The 20,846-nt window shown below is 37.9% G+C and overlaps 1 protein-coding gene across 1 annotated transcript in view; it reads right to left on the reverse strand.

Annotated features, from left to right (window-relative positions):
* Positions 1-11,744: 11,744 nt before the first annotated feature.
* The window catches only part of Cntnap5 (contactin associated protein family member 5), a 951,234-nt gene continuing 942,132 nt past the window's right edge, over positions 11,745-20,846 (reverse strand). The window contains exons 23-24 of the mRNA XM_051147230.1: positions 14,484-14,555; positions 11,745-12,156 (exon numbers count right to left, since the gene is read on the reverse strand). Of these exons, the coding sequence (XP_051003187.1) occupies positions 11,963-12,156; positions 14,484-14,555 (266 nt within the window). The 3' untranslated portion in view covers positions 11,745-11,962. The remainder of the gene's footprint in view (positions 12,157-14,483; positions 14,556-20,846) is intronic.

A 20,846-nucleotide genomic window follows, 5' to 3' on the forward strand; every position in this document is an offset into this window, starting at 1 on the left:
ATAGTTAATTATAAACAATAAATTTGGGGGCTGGAGAAATGGTTCAGTCGTTAAGGGTACCGCCTGCTCTTCCAGAGGTCCTGAGTTCAATTCCCAGCAACCACATAGTGGCTCACAATGATCTATACTGTTATCTGATGCTCTCTTCTGCAGATAAAGCACTCATATACAATAAATACAATAAATAAAGCTTTTAAACTAATTATAATAATAAATTCAATATGCATTTGGCGACATTGTAGTCGAAAACTTCCCACCCCCTACTATATTCCTGTTCCTAGTTAATGCAGGGGTTCCTAACCTGAGGGTCTTGACCCTTTTGGCATCACATATCTGAGTTGCTGTATATGAGATATTGACATTGTGATTCATAACAATAGCAAAATTACAGTTATGAAAAGGGAATGAAATAACTTTACATTTGGGGAGGGTTCATCACAATGTGAGGAACTAACTGTATTAGAGGGTCGCAGCATTAGGAAGGTTAAGAGCCACCACATTGATGTCATATTTTCAGGCAGCTCTGGAGAGACTTGTGGGCCCTTGCTCAGACAATGAGGGAAGATCCAGGCCACTCAGATACCTTGTTTCAATAATATCAAGTGGCATAGTTCTTTGATTCGTTAAGAACAACATATGACATGTTTCCTATTCTCCATTCACATGTATATGCATGGACCTGCATACATGTTAACACACATACACACACACAAATACACACATAAACACACACACACATACACACAGTGAAGTTATTCTTTTTCATCTTTTTTCTATAATCTTAAAACAAAAAAAGATCAACAACATGCAATGGTAGATTCTGTCTGACAATCTTTCACTAACCTATTTTTTTTTTTTTATCAATTCAGGGTTTATTTGCATATCCTTGGCTGTCCTGGACTGACTTTGTAGTACAGGCTGGCCTCAAACTCACAGTATCTGCCTGCCTCTGCCTTCAAGTGTGCTGGGATTATAGTAGTGCACCACCTCACTGAGATACCTATCTCTTTCTTTAAGTGATCATGATTAGGCCACATAAGATATAGAAAAGAAACCTGTGTTTTTTAAATGTATATTTTACTTATTATAATTTATTCACATTACATCCAGATTGTTATCCTGTTGCTCTTGTGTTCCCATTCCAACCCTCGCTCCTTCTTCTGCCTATACCCCTCCCCTAGATCTCTGATATGCAGGTCTCTTCTACCCACAACTGTCTGACAATAGCCTATTAGGTTTCATCAGGTTAGTCTGCATCCCCTTCCTCTGTGTGCCCACTCAGCCATTTGCCAAAAGGCAGTGACCAGATTGTGGGCATCAGAGTGCGTGTTGGAAATTTAGAAGCAGCTCCCCCAACTCCCCACATAGAGAATTGGCAGTTCATCTACTACATCTGAACAGGAGGTCTTGGTTTGCTGCATGCATTGTTCTTGAATGGTACTTGAGTTTATGCAGGCGCCGCTGTGTCCAGATCCTCAGGCCTTAATGGTCTCCCTGTGGAATTTCTGCTCCCTCCAGGACCTTCCATCCTCTACTGTTTCCCACAACACTCAGTCCTCCACCCAGAATCCAGCCATTGAGTCCCAGTGTCTGTCCTGATACCTCACTCAGTGGAGTCTCTCAGAGAAGATCTGTTTTGGGCTAATATCCACTTATAAGTGAATATATACCATGTGTGTCATGCTGGATCTAGGTTCCCTCACATAGCATGGTTGTATCTATTTCCACTCATTTGCCTGCAAATTTCAAGATTTCCTTGTGTTTCATAGTTAATTGTATTACATTGTGTAGATGTACCACATTTTCTTTATCCATTCTTTGGTTGAGGGACATCTAGGTTGTTTCCAGACTCTGGATATTATAAATAAAGGTGCTATGAACATTCTTGAGCAAATGTCCTTGTATAGTGAATTATCTTTTGGATATATGTCCAAGAGTGGTATAACTGGGTCTTGAGGTAGGAGTATTCCCAAATTTCTGAGAAAGCATCAACTGATATCCAAAGTAGTTCTTTAAGTCTGCACTCCCACCAGCAATGGAGGAATGTTCCTCTTTCTCTACATCCTTGCAAGTATGTCATGTCATTTGAGATTTAATCTTAGATATTCTGATAGGTGTCACTTGGAATCTGAGGGTCATTTTGATTTGCATTTCCTTGATGACTAGGGATGTTGTACATTACTCAGCTATTCCATATTCCTCTGTTAAGAATTCTGTTTAGCTCTGTACCCAATTTTTAATTGGATTATTTGGTTTGGTGGTACTTAATTTCTTGATTCTTTATGTATTTTAGATATTAGCCTCTTGTTGGATATGAGGTTAAGATCTTGTCCCAATCTGTAAGGCTTTTGCTTTGCTCTGTTGACAGTGTTCTTTGTCTTACAGAAATTTTTCAGTTTCATAGTGCCCATTTATTAATTGTAGATCTTTCCAGTTTCTGATGTTTTCTAAAATTTCCTTCATAGAAATATGTGTTTTTAGAAGTTATCAAGGTTTTTTAAATACCTATTGTGTGATGAGGAAATGAACCTCAGTATGAGAAGAGATGCATTTGTTCACTGTATCAAAGCCACCTACAGAGTTTGAAGTCTGAAGACATACCTATCTTAGCAGAATCCTTTGAGGACAAATTCATTGATAGTGAAAGTTACAACAAATATTTCTTTTACCATCATTTTTCTCATTATTTAGAATCATGTCATCTCTTGCAAGCAGGATATCTCAAATTTTCTAAAGATCATATGCAAATTGTATTTCAAGATTGTAGTCAAAGCTGGTATGGTGGTTCATACCTTTTATTCCAGCATTTGGGAGGCAGAGGCAGACATATCTCTGTGAATTCGAGCTCATCCTGGTCTACAAAGGGAGTAGAGAACAGTCAAGACTACCAGAGAAACCCTGCCTCAAAATCAAAATGACAAGATTCCTAGATTTATGTATGACAGCCAGAACCAGAGCGCAAATGTTGTTTCCAACATAACACATTTACAAGCAGCCACTTAGCACAGTTCTCAGTGGCACTTAAAACTTGCTGTCTATGAATTACACAATAATAATGGGCTGGAGAGTTGACATAGGTGAGAATTTTTTCCAGTGCAAATATAAGGATCTACGTTCGTTCTCAAGCATCTATGTAAGAAAGCTAGGCAGTGGTGTCTGTCTTTAATTCATTCTGGAAAGGCAGAGATAGGCAGATATCTGGAGCTCAATGGACAGTCAGTCTAATCAAATTGATGAGCTACATGTTCGAGTCTAGTGAGAGAATGTGCCTCAAAAAATTGGTTGAGATAAAAACCTCCATAGTCCTGTGTTTGTGCATGGGACACACACACACACCCACACACACATTGAATTTCGAGTAGCCATGTGGAGGACCTCAGTGAGTATATATTTGGGTAAGTAGTCCATAGGAATTATGTAATTTGGCCATCAGGATCTATGTGGATTTGGTTTTGTTTTCCATGTTGTTATTAGCATAACTATGGATGTCTATGCTCAATTGATTCTATGTCACAAAACTAGTTGTCATGATATTGAGGAATTGCATATAAAGGATGAATTAGTCTGTCTCTTGTACCCATGCAACTCTTATAATCTCTGTCACTGAACCTTGATCAATGTGTTTCTGTAGTCCTCAGTCCTTTCAGTTGACTTCCAATCTCTTTCCTTCCCATTTTCTTTATTATGTCGCTACTAAGAATCCTCAGTCTATTTTTAAAGGAGGTTTATTTATCCCATGTCTCTCAAATAACAGCCTTGATTATGTTCCTTACTACAAATACAACAAAATTCTTTCTCTATTCATTTCATATATAAATCAAATGTTCAGTCTTTGTATTCTTTTTTCCCATGTTCTCTTGCATCCCATCAGCAAACCCCACTGATTCCTTCTGGATTCAAATACACTAGAAATTTCCCTCACTCCTGTTGCCTCAGTGCTGCATTCTTCACAAGTTTTGGCTTCTCCCTCTTTCTCCCTCACTCCTATTTCTCTGTATATCATTCTGGACTGAGCAGTTTAAGAAGTTCATGAATATCCTATCTGTCAGTGTTAAGTTCATGCTAGGGAATTTTTTTGTTTGTTTGTTTGCATGAGACAATCTTGTGTAGATCAGGTTCATCTCAATCTCATTATGTAGCCGATGATGGTCTTAAGCCTTTGATCTTCTTGTGTTCACTTCCTCAGGAATACTAGAATTAGAGGTGTGTCCTATAATACCATGTTTATTTGGGGCTGGGGATCAAATTCAGGTCTTTTATGTGTACTATGAAGCCCTCTATGAACTGAGTTATATCCCCAGCTCATAAAATCATATTTAGTTATTATGAATAAGTCTATGTCTACCATACAATTCAAAAATACAAGTCTAAATTAACAAGTATATATAAGCCAGATCTACTCCAAAGTAATATATTTCTGTTCTTTCAAATTTAGAGCTGTTGTGGAATTAACAATTTTCTAGAAGAAATAAATGCCGGCAAAATAAGACAAAAAATACAGGTGCTGTGAATGGATATTAAGAAGGGGTCCAAAGGTATACAAATATTTTGTGAGATTCTGAAGTCAGGATAGTACAAGAATATGCTTAACAAGTCAGTGATCTTGTGCACATGTATTTTTGTGCCTGATTTTCAGTTTCGTATAAGTCAGTTAAACATGAGAGAACCCAAGACAGAACTTTGAGCTACACTGAAATCAATAAACACAGAGCAGGAATTTTTTTCCCCATAGGTCATATTGGCTAGGAGTTAATGATCTAAGAAATCAAAGTGGACATTGAGAGATTAATTGGTTGGCTCCTCATTAAAGAAAGAACAACACAGGAAGACATATTTGTATTCCACACAAAATGATACAAAATTCTCTCTTTATTAAATATACAATATTTACAGGTAAGTCTTCTGTACAGCAAAAAAAGCTCCAAAAACCAACTAAACAAACAAACAAAAAACCATACAAAATGAAGAATTCTAAGGCTAAGTTTAACTTTCCCATACAGTGGATTAAGACATGTTGTGTGGTCTACAAAACAGCCTTGAGATGAGGCAATATCACATGGGACTGAGGATTCTGCTACAGGAACAGAAAACATAATATCCAAAGAAACAAGAAGTTTACAGCTAATCCCAAAGGAGATGGTCTGCTTTGCCTCTGTTGTGCTTTTATAGATAGAAATCCCGACATATATTTGGGGACAGTCCTTTTATACTTTATTTATTTTCTAAACATAGTCTCCCTGACCTCTTATTCTTTCAAAGATATTCCTGACCATGCCAGAAAGACTATAATTTCTCATGTGAAATAAATATGGTAATTCTTTGTGTTAGGAACTTTGAATTTCATCAACCTGATGTGAACTGTTTTCTATTTCATAAGGTATAAGAGCATCATGTATCTTCATTTACTATGTTCTACATTTTCTGCCATATGCTAGCTGGCACTGGGAAGTGGCTACTGAAGACAACATAAGCTATTGGGAAGCCTCTCTATTGCCAAGTATAGGAGAAAATTATTGGCATTGATCCTCACCAAATATGAAGTCCTTCTTATGGTACAACTACACTACTTTAAGCAAGGTGTGGTTATTTTTTCTTTGCAAGAGTATTGAAGGAAGGACAAGATTAGACTTGTTGGTATGGCCATTCAAAGGGAAGAGATTATGCTAATATTTCATGTATGTCCTTTGGGATATGGCTGACTATATTTTGAAAATATAACTAGTCAGAGGTCCATTCATTTCATCCTATAAGGTTGCAATGAAAATGGCTCCATCACAGTCATAGGGGAGGGAAATAAGGAAAAAATGGGAGGGAGGGAAGAATGGTAGGATACAAGGGATGGGACAGCCATTGAGATGTAACAAGAATAAATTAATTAAAAAAATTCAAAAATGTTAAAAAAAAAAAAAAAAAAGAAAAAAGAAAATGGCTCCATCTGGGGGACCCACTCAAGGAGGATACAGGGTGACAGAAGGTTTGCTCTACAAATCCAGGGCCTTTTTCGTGTCTTCTGAGATTTGATGCTGGGTTCTGAAGCATGACAAAAGATAATATTAATGAAATTATTAGCAGGATGTAATCAATAGTGCACCTCAGCTTTGTCATAATTTGGGAATAGCCTCCTAATTTTAATGTGCTGTTTGATGCAAGCTTTACTTCTGTAATGAGGAGCATCAAGAGAGGCATGTTCACAGAGTGTCAGGTGTGCTTTCTGATGTACACATTATAGAGGATGCAAAGTGACACACATTTCTATAATTTTGTGTGCCAATGGATGGCATTTGCAAGGAAAGGGAAAGAAAGCCCACTAGGCTGATTCCAGTATTTCTATACTTCCATCTATGGACTAATCGATTAAGGGCAATGGACCTGAGGATCTCGATCATAGTTTATTTTACTTAAAGCTGCCATTACAGTGCTCACTCTGTGCAGATAAAATCACCGTGGTGATAATTCCAAAGCATCCCTGCATTATATTAGAGAAACACAAAACTTGAAAATCACTGGGGTAGGATGCAAATGCCCTGCAAAGATGATTAAAATGTTTCATATGCAGGGCTCACAATACTGCCTCTTCCTTAAGGTGTAAGACAAGTGCATGAAGGAGACTCCCGAGTTAGGAACCAGGGAAATGAGGAAGCTTTGGCTCTCAGCCATTGTTTGCTCCATGGATACCCTTCTCCTCCTTGACAAGATCCCATCAAGTTTTCTCTAACATAAAAGCCCACTGTTTTTTATGCCATGCTCATGACCTCTTAACCACTTTGTAAACTAAAAACATTGCAAACAACAGAAGACTAACTTACAAAGTACACCATTTCTCTACAAAATGTGCTTCTTACTCTTCCCCAGCATACCTTAGTACAAAGTAGGAGGGAGGGAAATCATTCAAAAATAGCAAAAACAATCATTAGAACCATGTCTAAGACATTTAAAGAATGTCCTACACAAAGTGGTGGTTCTTCTCTCCCTAAAAAGTAGGTATGGATAACATTTCCTGAATAATGTTAGAGGAACAGTCCTATTAATTTTTACTCTTTGTGCATGTGTGTGTCATATATTCTCCCATGTTACATGGATAAACTCTTTAGAATTTGTGAACACAGAGCTGAGGAAGAAGAACAGCAAACACTTTCAAAACAAAAGAGTTGAGGAAGACAGTGGGTAAGGCCAGAGGTTGAGAAAGTCCTAAGAATTCATGTACAGAGTGATTTAGATAATCTGTGAGTATTTTAAAGAAAACATTATGAGTCTGTGTAAGGGACTCAGTCATCCTTCAAGAACTGAAGAACATTTGTATTTGCCTGGACAGCCCTTCCATTAACCTCCTTTGCCATTTGCAGGTACAAAATCTCATACTTATTTATTTAGTTGAAACATGGATGGTAGGACAGTTGACAACCAAGCATACCCAAGCAATGTTTTCGGGAACAAAGAGTGGCAGAACTATATAGGTGGTCAGGAGCCTCTTGCCAGACTGCTGAGGCAGTAGGGTTGACAGACTGTAGCTCTAGGAAATTAAAAAGAGGTGAAGCAGTTGGTAGAGAAACTAACTAAGGAATATTTCCACACTCAATAGATAATTTATAGTTCTCAGAGATTTTCCTAAATATAACGAAGTGGTTCTTTAGGCCAGAGTGAAGAGGGGAAAAACGTCAGACTATCAACAATTTTAGGGGAGATCTAGATGAATCATGGTATAAGTGACTGCTCAAAAGAGAATTGAAAGCAGAGAGCACAGAAGTAGAGACTGCTCTTTTCTGCCTCCAGTCTTAACCTTGGCCTGCCATATGCAGAGGTATACATTTGTAATGCCTTAAGTAGAAATGACACAAGAACATGGAAAGTTTGTCATCCTTTCAAATGTATCTGATATGGCCTACACCTTGGCATAGTCAGATCATTTTCTCTGAGTTTTAGGTCAGCTTGATTTATAATAGAGTCCCAGATTTTTCAGGGCTACCTAATGAACCACATTTACATAAATTGTGGCTGATACAGGGACCACTTATTCTGTCTGTGTCCAAAGAGTCCATTTACTGTAGTAAACTTCTGTAGAAAATTGTCTGCATGGGCAGTTACCTAGCTTGGGTAAGAGAAACAAAGCAACTATCTCTGGTAGAATTAATAAATAAGACACAAAATTTTAAGACTTATCCAGATATATGATGGCTTCTAGAAGCTTTGGAAATCATTTTTAAATTAACTGTGCATAGTCCTTGCTCTCTGCTCACAGGTGCTGTGTGTACATTTCTGTTTCTGTAAAACCTGCTGATATGGTTGCACTTTAAAGTCCCCAAGGACATTAAATGTTTACATATCCAATGCATACAAACTGCTTTGAGCTATGGTCATTTCTTATATATTCTATGATGAAATACATGAAAGAGAACTGTGTACTCATTTAATCCTGGTCCTGCTTCTGCAATGATCTGATAACCATGCTTCTGTCAAAGGTTGAGAATTGTGATAGAGCCACTTCTCACATCTAAAGACAATAAAGCTGTAAAATATCAGCTCCAGAATTCTTTAAAAGAATCTGAGTTAATCAATTAGTGAAAGACACAGCCAAAAAATGACAAATATCTATTTTCCAAGCCAAATTCTTAGAAAAAACACAGAAATCTATCCTTTACATAGGCAGAACACTGGTGAAAAAAGTCTTTTAGGGTAAGCAAACATACAGTTATTTTCACTGATAGATGTTTTGTGTGTAATAATAAAGTAACAGCCCCTTAGTATGGGGTATTTCACAGACATTTTTGGTCCTACTATAATGAAACATATCCCATGAATTCCTAACTAAACAGCAAGTGTAAATGAGCGAGTATGAAACAACTGCAGGAATCATGAGACCTGGAATAGCATAGGGAGAAGTGGTGGCTAAGAGTATGAGAACACTCTTGATTTTATTTTAGGTTGTAATTGTTTGAATGTGGGAACCACAATTGAATAATTGCATAAACCAAATTGGCACCACCCTTAAACTGCCTCTAGCTGTGATGGCATTTGGTTTAGGAGGGTTCAGATTATTAGCTTTTTACATGGTATATGGTGTGGGGTTGTGAGAAAATTCTGGTTTAGTCATGAGAGTGATTACAATATTACACCATCTTTGCATGTTTCACAACATTTGGTTTACGTGCCCAGTGTCCTGGTCTATGTATCCTGCACATCCATGGATGAAGCCAATATCATGTGTGCTGTGCAGAGAACAGAGACTGGCTTCACACATTGCCCAATTGATTATTTGTAAGTACAAATTAATGGAGGAAGAAATGTATACACTGGGTTAGCTTATACCTCCATTTCTGTCTAACAACATCATGCCAGCAAATCATGGTGCTTGTTTCTGCAGACTCCAGTAAGAAAATATTCCACTGTGATTATTCTTACTTTACCTGTTGTTTTCCTACTGAAAGTGCTTAGGGCTAAACATCAGCATGAATTCCATTTCTAGTGACAAACGTATATGCAACCACGAAAAAGGGTGACTTATGCAGCCTTTTATAGAGCCAAAAATCTGAAAAGTAGAAACTGGATAACAGTGAAGGAAATAGAGTTTCAAAAACTCTTGTTTTATTAGATAATAATTTCTCTTATTAAAGATAGAAAATTAACAAGGGAAACTTTATTAGAATTGTTTTAAATTTACTAGCAAATAGATATCAGTATTCTAGGAGAGGGAAATGGTAGGTAAGTATTCAGAGAAAATTTGGGGGAAAGAACATATACTTAACAATATCTCATAGTGGAGGACTGTGCCTCTGTAGCTTTGCAGGGTTAAAAAAAAAAGCTACAAATTGGAAACTGGATGAAGCTGGTGAGGACTTCACTATTCACCTCCTTGCCTGGGGCAGTGCTGGACAGTCAGAGATAGGATACCTACTAACAAGATGAATGGCTTACTGACTATCCAGTGCCTGCTTTGCAAATTGTGTCTTCCCTGCAAAGGAAATTAGCCAGTAGTTTCTCATTAATGGATTTTAGTTTTAGAATCTCCTAAGGTCTGAAGTGTTGTCGTGCTTTCCTAATGCCTTTTCTCTAAGGTGGCCCAAGGGCAGAGTTAAAAATATTGTTACCATAAAATGGTCAAGATTACCCACTATAAACAAATTTAAGACACCACTTTGAATGAATTGTATGCTCTGCTACCCAAAGAACTCATAGCCCGAGATGCTTTACTACCATATTTAGGAACATAAATCAAGTGCATGAGGCATGTAGGTGTACATGGGTGCAGGTACAGACTGTAAAATCATGATGTAGTTTACAAACTAAGGACTTCCCTAAAATCCTCTGATCTGGAGGTGACCACACTGCCACACACAATGCTGGTCCATTGCCTCTGGGGAAATAGCTCAGTTGACAGAGTGAACTCCTTGCATGTGTTAGATTATGAATCCTGCTAACCTTCTTTACAGAATCTTTCTGGATTGGATGGAAGGAATGAATCTACCTGATATTTCTCATTTTTCATGCAGCTCTCTTCCTTATTTTTCCCAGTTTTCTTACAAGCTGAGGTAAGATGGCCTAAGCCTTTTCATGGAGCCAATTTAGACTTTTACGTGAATTCTGTTTATGCTGTCACAATACACATATGTGTATATTTTTTATTTCAGTACAGCAATCTTAGGAATAACATAGCTAACATGTTCTTATAAAGTGCAGAAGGCAGTTGTAAATTTATAGGAGCAGCTACTTCCTTGTCTTTTTCTTGAACTCTCTTGGTTACAGGGTAATATTCCATGACTCAGAACAGAATAGCAAAACAGGAGCAAAGCAAACACTCACTATTCAGTCATTCTATATTGGAAAGTACTGAGAGTCTATAGAAAAGATGATGAATGGAGTCAGGGGACTATGGATCATGTGGACATTAAAATAACAAATAAACAACTCTAGTTGCTTGGTAAATGCCCCTAAAACAAGCATGCCAAAAGAGACTCCCTCTGCCTTGGGTCCCCCATGTAGGTGTTCTCATAAACTAGGCCTTCCATGTACAGTCTCTGTTCTCACAGATGCTGTGAAGAGCTACAGTTCAAGTCAGACCTGCAGCCTCTTTCAACTCAGCTGTAAAGGGAGTCAAGTTTCCCCACTCCCTTATGGAGTCAGATTCTTCCATATATTTAAGTCCTAAATGCAGAAAGGCTCCAGGCAGGATAAAGGACACTTGCCTTGTCAGAAGTCACACACTAACATGACTTACTACTCTGTCATCCATGTCTTAGGAAAGAATGATCTGGATACTTTTCAAATACCTGATTTAGACACACACACACACACACACACACACACACACACACACACACAATTCTGTCAGCTCTAGAAGAATTACTTGGTGATATAATGTCGCCCAACCTTCCTCGTCTCTCTCTCACAGGGGAACAAAAGGAACAAATGTTGCTTTCCCTGGATGAATTTACTTTCCCTCATAGCCTTTGGCTCTGCTCTATTGGGCTCCCTGATAAACTCAGCTTAAAGGATCACTGACTGTCTTCACTGCCACACACACATCCACTTTTCGGTTCTCAAGCCATTGTACCTAACAATATGGTACTAGGCAGGGACAATTGCTAGAGGCAAACGCCACAGAGCTCAAGTCTGATGGAAGTTAGTGAGAACAAATGCCTGAGAAACTGAACAGTGAAATTCAGAAACTGGAATATAAACATGGAATATGCATGTGTGCACACGTGTCTTTTCCTGATTTACAATAGTGAAGTCTGTGTCTCCAGTGGTCATTGTCAAAATGACGCAAATATCAGTGGACTACAAAAGCCACAGCTACCTGATCTCCTGAGCTGTGTCAAGGAGATCAATGCTCTCAGTGGATTTGTGTGTTTCAGAAAGTTAATGGCAGATAAGAGAAAGAGATTGTCTAAATTAAAAGACAGAAAAGAGAAGAGAAAAATCGTAAGGAAATGCTGCAATAAAGGGGACCAGGTGATCTTCTGGTGGCTCAGATGAAGTACTCCCGTTTACACTCATTGGCTGTGTTCTGCAGGTCAATTTCATTTCTAAAGGAACTGTCCAAGTTCTCTGGATATTCTTTCTTCTTCTGATTGGTACGGTGTGACTGCTTATGCTGATAGAGGAAGTGGGTCATGATTCCGATGACACAAAAAGTGACAAAAGTCACCACTGCTATGATGCCTGTATGGAAAATAGGAAACAAGAGAAGAAAACTGTCATGGAGAAAATTCAGTCTAAACAAGGGCATACTTAGGAGGGAGAAAAAGGAACAAAGCTAACACAGAAAAACAAATATACTTTGTATCCAGAAATAACGACCTACTCAGAAGCCCTTGTCCTTCAGATTCTACAAAGCCCCCTGCAAACCCAGTTCCAAGGGGAAATGACTGTTCCTTCTAGAAGGGTATGCTGATGACCAAAGAATAAATATGGGGTTAGAGAAAGAAAGGATTTGTGTATTTTCTGAGTTGTTTTGTTTTTTGTTGCTAGGGATCATATCCAGATTTCACCGAGTTTGAATACACCAAGCTTTGCCAAGAATTTACCGATCTAAATGCCATAACACATTGTTTGCTCTGTCTCTCTGTGTGTGTCTCTGTCTCTCTCTATTTGTGTGTGTAGGCGTGTGGCTGCCATAGCACTTATGTTAATAACAAGTGACAAATTTTAGGAGTCTCTTCTTGCCTTCCACTTTGTTTTGAGGCAAAAGCTCTCCTGCTATCTATACCATTTCACCATCCTAGGACTCATAGAGAAACCTTATTTCGAAATAAATAAATGAAAATAAAGCAGGTAAGCAACACACAGTGTATCACCAAATTAATGTCAATAAAACTCTGAAGTTTTGGCCATCAAAAATGATTTAATTTCTGAAAAAGTATATATTTTTACATATTTCACATTGTCTAAGTTGTCTAACTAGTGAGAAAAGCTCCTATTTTAGAAACCTATTGATGGTCATTATTCAGCCTTGCCAAGAATTCCTTGTTCTAAATTCTACTACTTATGTGAATAGGTACCAGAAAGTTAAATATATACACCTATCTTTCACCAATTTTAAAAACCACTTATGAGGGTCATATATTCTAAACTCATTTTGTAACATATTTCCCTAATATTTTAAAGCAAGACAAAATAAAATATCAAAGTTGATAGTCTAGTTTGGGTAGCATGATCTGTTGATTTAAAGTGTGGCAGAGGTTGCCTCTTTTTTCACTGTTGGCTTGAAGGGATTATTGCAGAATGGAAGCTAAACAAGCTACCCTGAATCTGCTGTAGGGCTTTATTAACCTTCTCATTCTCAGAGTGACTCAATAGAGCATGCAAATGAGTGTGGAATGCCAGAACCCAGTCTTTCCTTATTAAATGAAAGTTTATAGGAACAAAAAATTATAAAATTATATGTGACACCAATTGATTGCAAAAAATATCAAGTTCAATTCTTTTCCTTGGAGAAGGCAGTTAGCTTACATAGGTGTTTTAACAATGTCCCTAAGGAATAGTCCTGGTTCTCTGGAATGCTACTATAGTGGAGTCCTCCCATTCCATTTCTATTTAGGAACCAGCTTATATGGTGCTACCACTGCTTTCTTTCCTATCTCCTCTATACTCCACTCATTCTAGGAAGGCAGTTAGTGTATCTCTCATCCATTATCTTTATATTTCGTACAGCTCTGATCCAGAGCCAGAGCTAATTAAATAAAAGTGAAATGAATAACTCCTGCTGACTTTTGAAGAACTCCATCTGGTGTGGATTCATTCATCCCAACTGCCAGAATACAGGTGTGAGGCACCTGCTAGTGCTGTAAGTCATCAATGGAAATAGATGTGCATATCTGAGGTATCTTACATTAAGCCAAAATTAGAAGATATTTCATGTTGAAAGACCCAGATGGGAACACCAAACTACTGCAGGCATTTGACTAGCTGAGACAGAGTAAAGAGTAGAACAGTGTGACTCTAACTTTTATCTCAAAAATTAAAGGAAGAGAAGGTTGTAGTGGCTGAGCTATAAGCAGACCAAACAATCTCTTTATCCATAACCAGATGGACTGCTGAATTTACAACTTCTGTCATGTAGCCTGCACTCTGTTCATTAGTTCTAACCCAAATCATTTGGTTAGAGGGTAACTGAAAATGACTGCAGCTGTGTCCATCTGTCTGCCCCAATCTGACTTCTTTATGTAACATGATTATATTGGTCTGTTTTGTTGGTGCTTTAAAAGTAACAACTGGATGCAATGAACAAGATGCTTGTTGCCTGTCTGTGAGTGTATGCTCCAGCTGTTGGCTGTTGGCTGAATTTGGGGCAGAATGAATCCAAGGAGCTGCTGCCACTGGAGTAGGGTTCAATGTCAATCTTGCACCATGCGTGAAGAGGTGAAGGGCTGAACAAAGAGTGCCTTATTCTAGGTGCTGGATGATAAGTAAGGCAGGTTTCAGATAACTTTCTGCAGAGAACAGGATTATTGGTATCTTTCCTGAATTCAGTAATCAAGATGGGTTACCTCCAATGACGGCTGAGTCACTTCGTGCTGCATTTGTGAGTGGTTCTCTTTTGTCTGGCTTCCCAAAGGGGTCTACAAGAAGAGAGGCAAAACTTAAACTTTGCTCTGCTATAGGGAGGGAATATGCAATGTACATCTATGAGTTGTAGCAAGATTTCTACAGTAAAATATAATCTAGCATTTTAAGAGGAACCTAAGTAAATGGTATTCAAAATGATGACCTGAGTTCAATCCTAGAACCTGTGTTAAGAGGCAAATTATATGTATTGTAGTGTGGTTATCTTCTATTATGTGGCTAATAGCCACTTAAAAGTTAGCATATACCATGAATGTCTTTTTGGGTCCGTGTTACCTCACTCAGGATACTCCTTTCTTTTTCTTTTTCATTATAATTTATTATAGTTTACATTACATCTCAACTGCTATGCCTTGCATTTATATACCTGTTCCTACCCTCCTTCCCTCTTTTGCCCTATTCCACCATCTGATCTTAACCTATCTCACCTCATCAGGATAGCCTGAATCCCCTTTCTCTGTGTGCCTGCAAAGCCTCCCTACCAAGGGGCAGTGACCAAGTCAGGGGAACTAGAGTTCCTATCAGAGGCAGTCCCCACTCTCCTCACCGATAGGAACATGGAGAATGAGCTGTATATCAGCTACATCTGAACAGGGGGTCTGGGTTCTCTGATTATAATGTGCTTGGTTGGTGTATCAGTTTGTGCAGGCACCCTGGGTCCAGATTGGCTGGACTTGATGATTTCCTTGTAGAACTCCTGACTCTCTTGGTCCTTCCATCCCCCAACTCTTCCATGCACCTCTTTGCTCTTTGCCCCGAGTCTGGCTGTGACTCCATGTATCTGTCCCAATTCTTAGCTGGGTGGAGTTTCTCAGAGGGCATCTATGTTGACCTAACATCTATGTATAAATGAGTACATGCCAAGCATGTCTTTCTTGGTCTGGGTTACCTCACTCAGGATGATCTTTCTAGTTCCATCACGACCCGTTGGAAAATGTTTAATTCTCGCTCAGAAGTGCAAATTGAATAGACAGAAGAAGTAGCTGAAGAGAAGGAACAGGATGAGTGCCTACCAAAGAGATCCTCTTAAAGACTCCACCCAGCAGGGGATCGAAGCAGATGCTTAGACTTTCAGAAAAACTTCAAACATCAGGGTGTAGTGAAGGGTGTCAAGTATTTATAGGGAGATAGAAAGACCTGGACAGGAGAGGAGCTCCACAAGTAGACTAATGGAGCAAGAAATGAAGGCTAGGGATTGGAGTGGGGTGATGCAGAGACTGATGCATCAATCAAGGCCCATTTGTGGTGAGAACTTAAGACACTCTGCTCAGATGTAGTAGATGGGCTGCAGGGTCTCTTTGTGTGTCCTATAATATAAGGAGAAGGGGCTACCTCTGACGTGGACTCTGGTGCCAAATCGTTGATCCCTTCTCCCTGGCTTACCAACCTTGACAGGCAACAGAGGAAGAGGAAGAGACTTGATAGGCTGAGGTTAGATAATAGGGGAGTCGGGCTCCCACATTCTGAGGACTAGGGGAGGTGTCAGTGGGGATGAGGGAGGCAGGGTGAGACCTGGAGTGATGAAGGTGTGGCTACAATATGGTTGTAAAGTTAACAAATTAAAAAAAACGAATAGAAGAAATTGGTACACACAAACACACACACACGTAAAAACACATTTCAAAATCACAAAAGAGTTTTCTTAAAAGACATACAATAGTTGTATGCATGTATGTGGCATGGTGACCTTGCAATAAATATATAAATATAATGTAAAAATAAGTAAATTAAAATATAAATTAAAAAGCTGAATTCTGGGGTTCCAATTTCTAACCCCAGTGAAGTGGTAACTGGTCACCTGTCTAGATTAAGTATAGAAACAATAGAAACTGTGCTTCTGAAACAAGACGAAGGAAAGACCTAACTCCCAAAACCTTGCCCTCTCACCTTCATTTGTTTCTTGACATGTACATATACACATTACAAATATTTAAAGATGACTAAATGTACTGCTTACAACCCATCGTTCATTGTTTCATTAGCTTATAAGTAAGTTGTGGGATAGCTTTGAGCTATGTGAGGGAGTTGTCTAGCCCATACGTCTCCAGCCATCCCCTTAGACTTCTGCTGGAATGACAACTGCCTTGTACTCCAAACATACTTTCCTCTTTGCCTCAATGCACTCTTCAGTTGAAATAGCCCATGAGTCTACTGAAAAGGACAGTCAAAAGCATAGAAAGAATTAGCACTGCAGAGCAGCCCTCACTGGGAGAGCAGCTGTCCAGTGTGTACTCTTAACCTCTAAGCCATTGCTCTAGTCCAATTTATTTCTCTTTTGAGACAGGGTCTCATATATCCCAGGCTGCTGTTAAACTTGCTGTATAGTAGAAGGTGACCTTGAACTTTGCATGTAATGGAGGATGCAAAACAGAGAAAATAAGAAATGGAAAGAGACAGAGGACTAGCAACTTAAGAAGTGAAGGAGACAGGGAAAGAAAGGGATGAAAGGTGGAAAAGAACAGGAAAGGAAATAAATAGGTGCAGAAGAAAAGGATGGGGAAGGGGATAGGAAAGAAGATAGAGATGGTTGTCAAGAAGAAGATAGAAAAACGTAGAGAGAAAGACAAAAAGGAGACAGAGTCATAGGGAGTCAGAAAGGTACAGAAGGAAAATGAGAGTCAAGAAGCAGTAAGGAAGAGAGATGGAGTGACAGGATCTCAGAGAAAGGACAGTAAAACAGGAAGGCATGTAATAAGACAGAGAGAAGCAGGGAGACAAAGAAGGAGAGAGTCAGGGATGGAGGGAGAGATAGCAGGAGGGAAAGTCAGATATTTAGGTATTCCACCTCCTATGCCATTAAAATTTTCTTACTCTGCCATGTTCTATGTCAAGTATCCTTCCTGGAATTCCTTCTGCTTCTTCATGTATACTCAAATCTGAATTGTCAAATATTCACTTGTATCCTTTGCCTTAACACACTCATATCACTTCCACCTTTATTAACCTGGTATACTACTTTTAAAATTATAAATAACATAGTACTGATAATAATTCAGATTTCTCCACTTCTAAGATATTTTGATGTTGTTCGGTTGATACATCTTAATTTACTTTATGAATTCTAACTCTAGTGTTCACTAATGTCACAGAGAAAACATTTCAGTTTTGATAAGGTGACTGTTTCAGTAGTATCTTTCATGGTCATGTCCTGCAAAGTAATCCTTATCAAAGTGATAATTAAAACCTGATCCCTCTTCCCAAAATAAAAGTTTAGCCTAGATGCATAAATATATCTGTCTATGCATCCTTCACCTGCAATTTACCATTTGTCTACCTAAATCCACTCACCTATCAGTCTATCCATCATTTTTCTGTCAAAAATTTAATATCATATGAGTATATATTTGCATATATACATTGTGTAAGGACCCCAAATTTTATGTATAGTACTAGACATTCCTTGCTGACTAACCCAGGTTCAGTTTTTACCCAGTAATACCTATGCCAGATCTCACCAGATCTATGCAACAATACTTACACATTTCCTTTTAGAATCATCTTTCGCCATACTAGAGTGCCAAAGGAAAATGTTAATGAAGTCTCTGTCATTGCCATTTCTATATATGCATCAGTCTCTAGCTGAATAGTGATGTATTAATTAATACGGAAAACCAATAATTTATTTTTTTCCCAAATTTTATGACTCATTTGGAGGCCTTGCTGGCCAGGGTATGGATATCTTTAACTGGTATGAAAAAAATTTTTGAGTTAATGCATTCCCCCCATGCATGAAAGCTTTTTAAGCCTCAAGATGCTCTAAAGGGTGGTCCCATAAAACTCCAGAAGTACAAAACTCAGCAACACGAGGAAGTTCCAGAAGCTGACCGGATGCAATAGTCCTCTCCCTATATAGGGAGTATATTCCCTATATAAGGCAGTAAAGACAGATTAGAGGTACTTTCATATCAGTCAAGCTGCCTGGAAGGTCTGAGCCCAACAGAGAAGCCTGGATGGGGCATAGATATCTCTGGACTGCCTGGAAAAGGTACTGTCTGACCTTTAGAGCTACCTACAAATTTTTCAGTGAGTTCCAGTGCTTCTGCTTATATAAGGCATGATCCATTCTGGGGTAGGATTTGAAGATGCATCAATCATTGAGTCATTTCTGTTCTTGTGAATGACCCACCACCCGTAGTCCTGTAAATAGCCCCAATAAAAGTCATTAGTTTATCAAATATGAATTTGGTTATATCCTAGCTTTGGTCTCTCACCAGTTCTCTATCTGAGCTAAGTGGATGTTTCTTCACATCTTCTCAGGAATAGTGTCACACAATGCTGGGCTAATTAATACCTAAGGGCAGTAAATGTTACATACACAAGCATGCCTTTAACACACACAAAACACAACCCTACAGCCTTCATCCCAAAACATCCTACCATTTAACTCACACTTCCAAAGTCAATGTGCTCTCCACTAAAGACCATAGAGACAATGATGAGACATCTTGAAGTAATCAACATAGCACAGGTTTCTTCAAAATTCCTCAACAGATCCAATCTTAAAAGGCTCAAGCTTGCCTGCCTTGCCTCAAACAAAGAACACATTCAAATCTCTAAGCCAAAAATTTCCCTGCTATTGCTGACTAGCCTCAATATTTATTTAAGCCTGATTGATTAAAAATGATAGATATATAGATGATACATAGATATATAGAAAGAAAGGTGACAGTTAGATAGGTGGATAAATAGATGATAGATTGAAATGCTGAATAAACACACACACACACACACACACACACACACACACACACACACACACACACATGCTCCCTCTATCTGAGGACTATCAGTAATGAATCTTCTTTCTGTCTTCCACCACTTTCTTTTGATAACAGCTATTCTGAGAGTGATAGGAAGATTTCATTACCACACAGTTTGCCATCCTTAATGATTGATGGGTATTGGCACCTTTCATGTGCCTGTAGTTTTCATGTGGCATTTTGTATTGGACATGGTTATGTCATCTTTGTGAAAATGTATATTTTGCTGCTTTGTCCACTTCTAATAAGGTTATTTTTTCTGGCTGTTGAGTTAGATCAATTAATATGTTTTGAAATTTGACTCCCAAGGAATACATATGCAAACCATTGCTCATAACCTACAAGTTTTACTCTTCTTTTGACTGATCCTTTTATTTCCTTATCAGAGCAAATTCATTAAAACTAGTCTCACTCACTCATTTATTTTTGCATTCATGATTTGCATTTTATTAATATCAATAAAATATAGTTTAAGACTAATATCAAGAGTATATTTCTAATATTTTTTCTTCAAGTTTTTTGGTTTAAAGACATAACCAGATTAATGATTTAAATGTCAAGTATATTTTTATAGAGTAAGACAATGAACCAACTACATAAGTTGCTTGTAGCTGGCTTACCAAAAAGCACTTCTGAAGAGACTGTCCTATCTGAACATGTTCTGACAACACAAGCCTGGTTTTACTTGTAGACTCTCTAATCAATTGTCTTTGTCTATGTATTTGTTTATATGACACTATTATATAATTTTGATTACTGTATTTTTCTAATATAATGTTAAATAAGGGATGGTGATACCTATATCTTTCTATAATTCCGTGACCAGTTTAGTATTATTCATAAGACCTAATATGTGGAAGCAACGTTAGAATCAGTGCATGAGTTAATAAAAAAACTGTGCTTCTACACACACAGACATATATATACAAATACACATAAATACACATACATGCACATAAAAACACACTAAAATATTACACAGCCAAAAAAGTTGATCTCTTCATTAAAAAAAAATGTGAAAAAAACAGTATTATATCAAGTAAAGTAAATCAACCATAATAAAAGAGGAAATAATGCTTTTACTAATATTCAGAATCTAGAAAACAAAGAGACAAGCAAAACTTAATAGAAGAGTACAAGGATATTTGGAAGTAGCTAAAGTTTTGTTAATTAAAGAATATGAATGCTATAGTGAACAAAACCAGAAAATAAACATGTTTTTATTATCAAAGGTTTTTATCAGACACACAAACACAAAACATGAATTGGTAAAATGGTTTACACATAGACAATACATTTATGTATATGTATATTTATGCACATATGTATTTATGTATATGTGGGGATGATGAATGTGTGAGGCAGGTACATTATCCCACGGGGCCAGTGGGATGAGCATAGATTTATTTATGGTGTTTATTTTTTTAAATCGTTTTTTATGGTGCTTTTTGAAACTATACCTCTTACTAAATCTGGAGCTCACCAATTCATATTGGTTGATTGGCCAAGGAGCCCCAAGTATCTCTT

Source organism: Acomys russatus, chromosome 6 (assembly GCF_903995435.1).
Source record: "Acomys russatus chromosome 6, mAcoRus1.1, whole genome shotgun sequence".
In the NCBI taxonomy this organism is placed as follows: domain Eukaryota; kingdom Metazoa; phylum Chordata; class Mammalia; order Rodentia; family Muridae; genus Acomys; species Acomys russatus.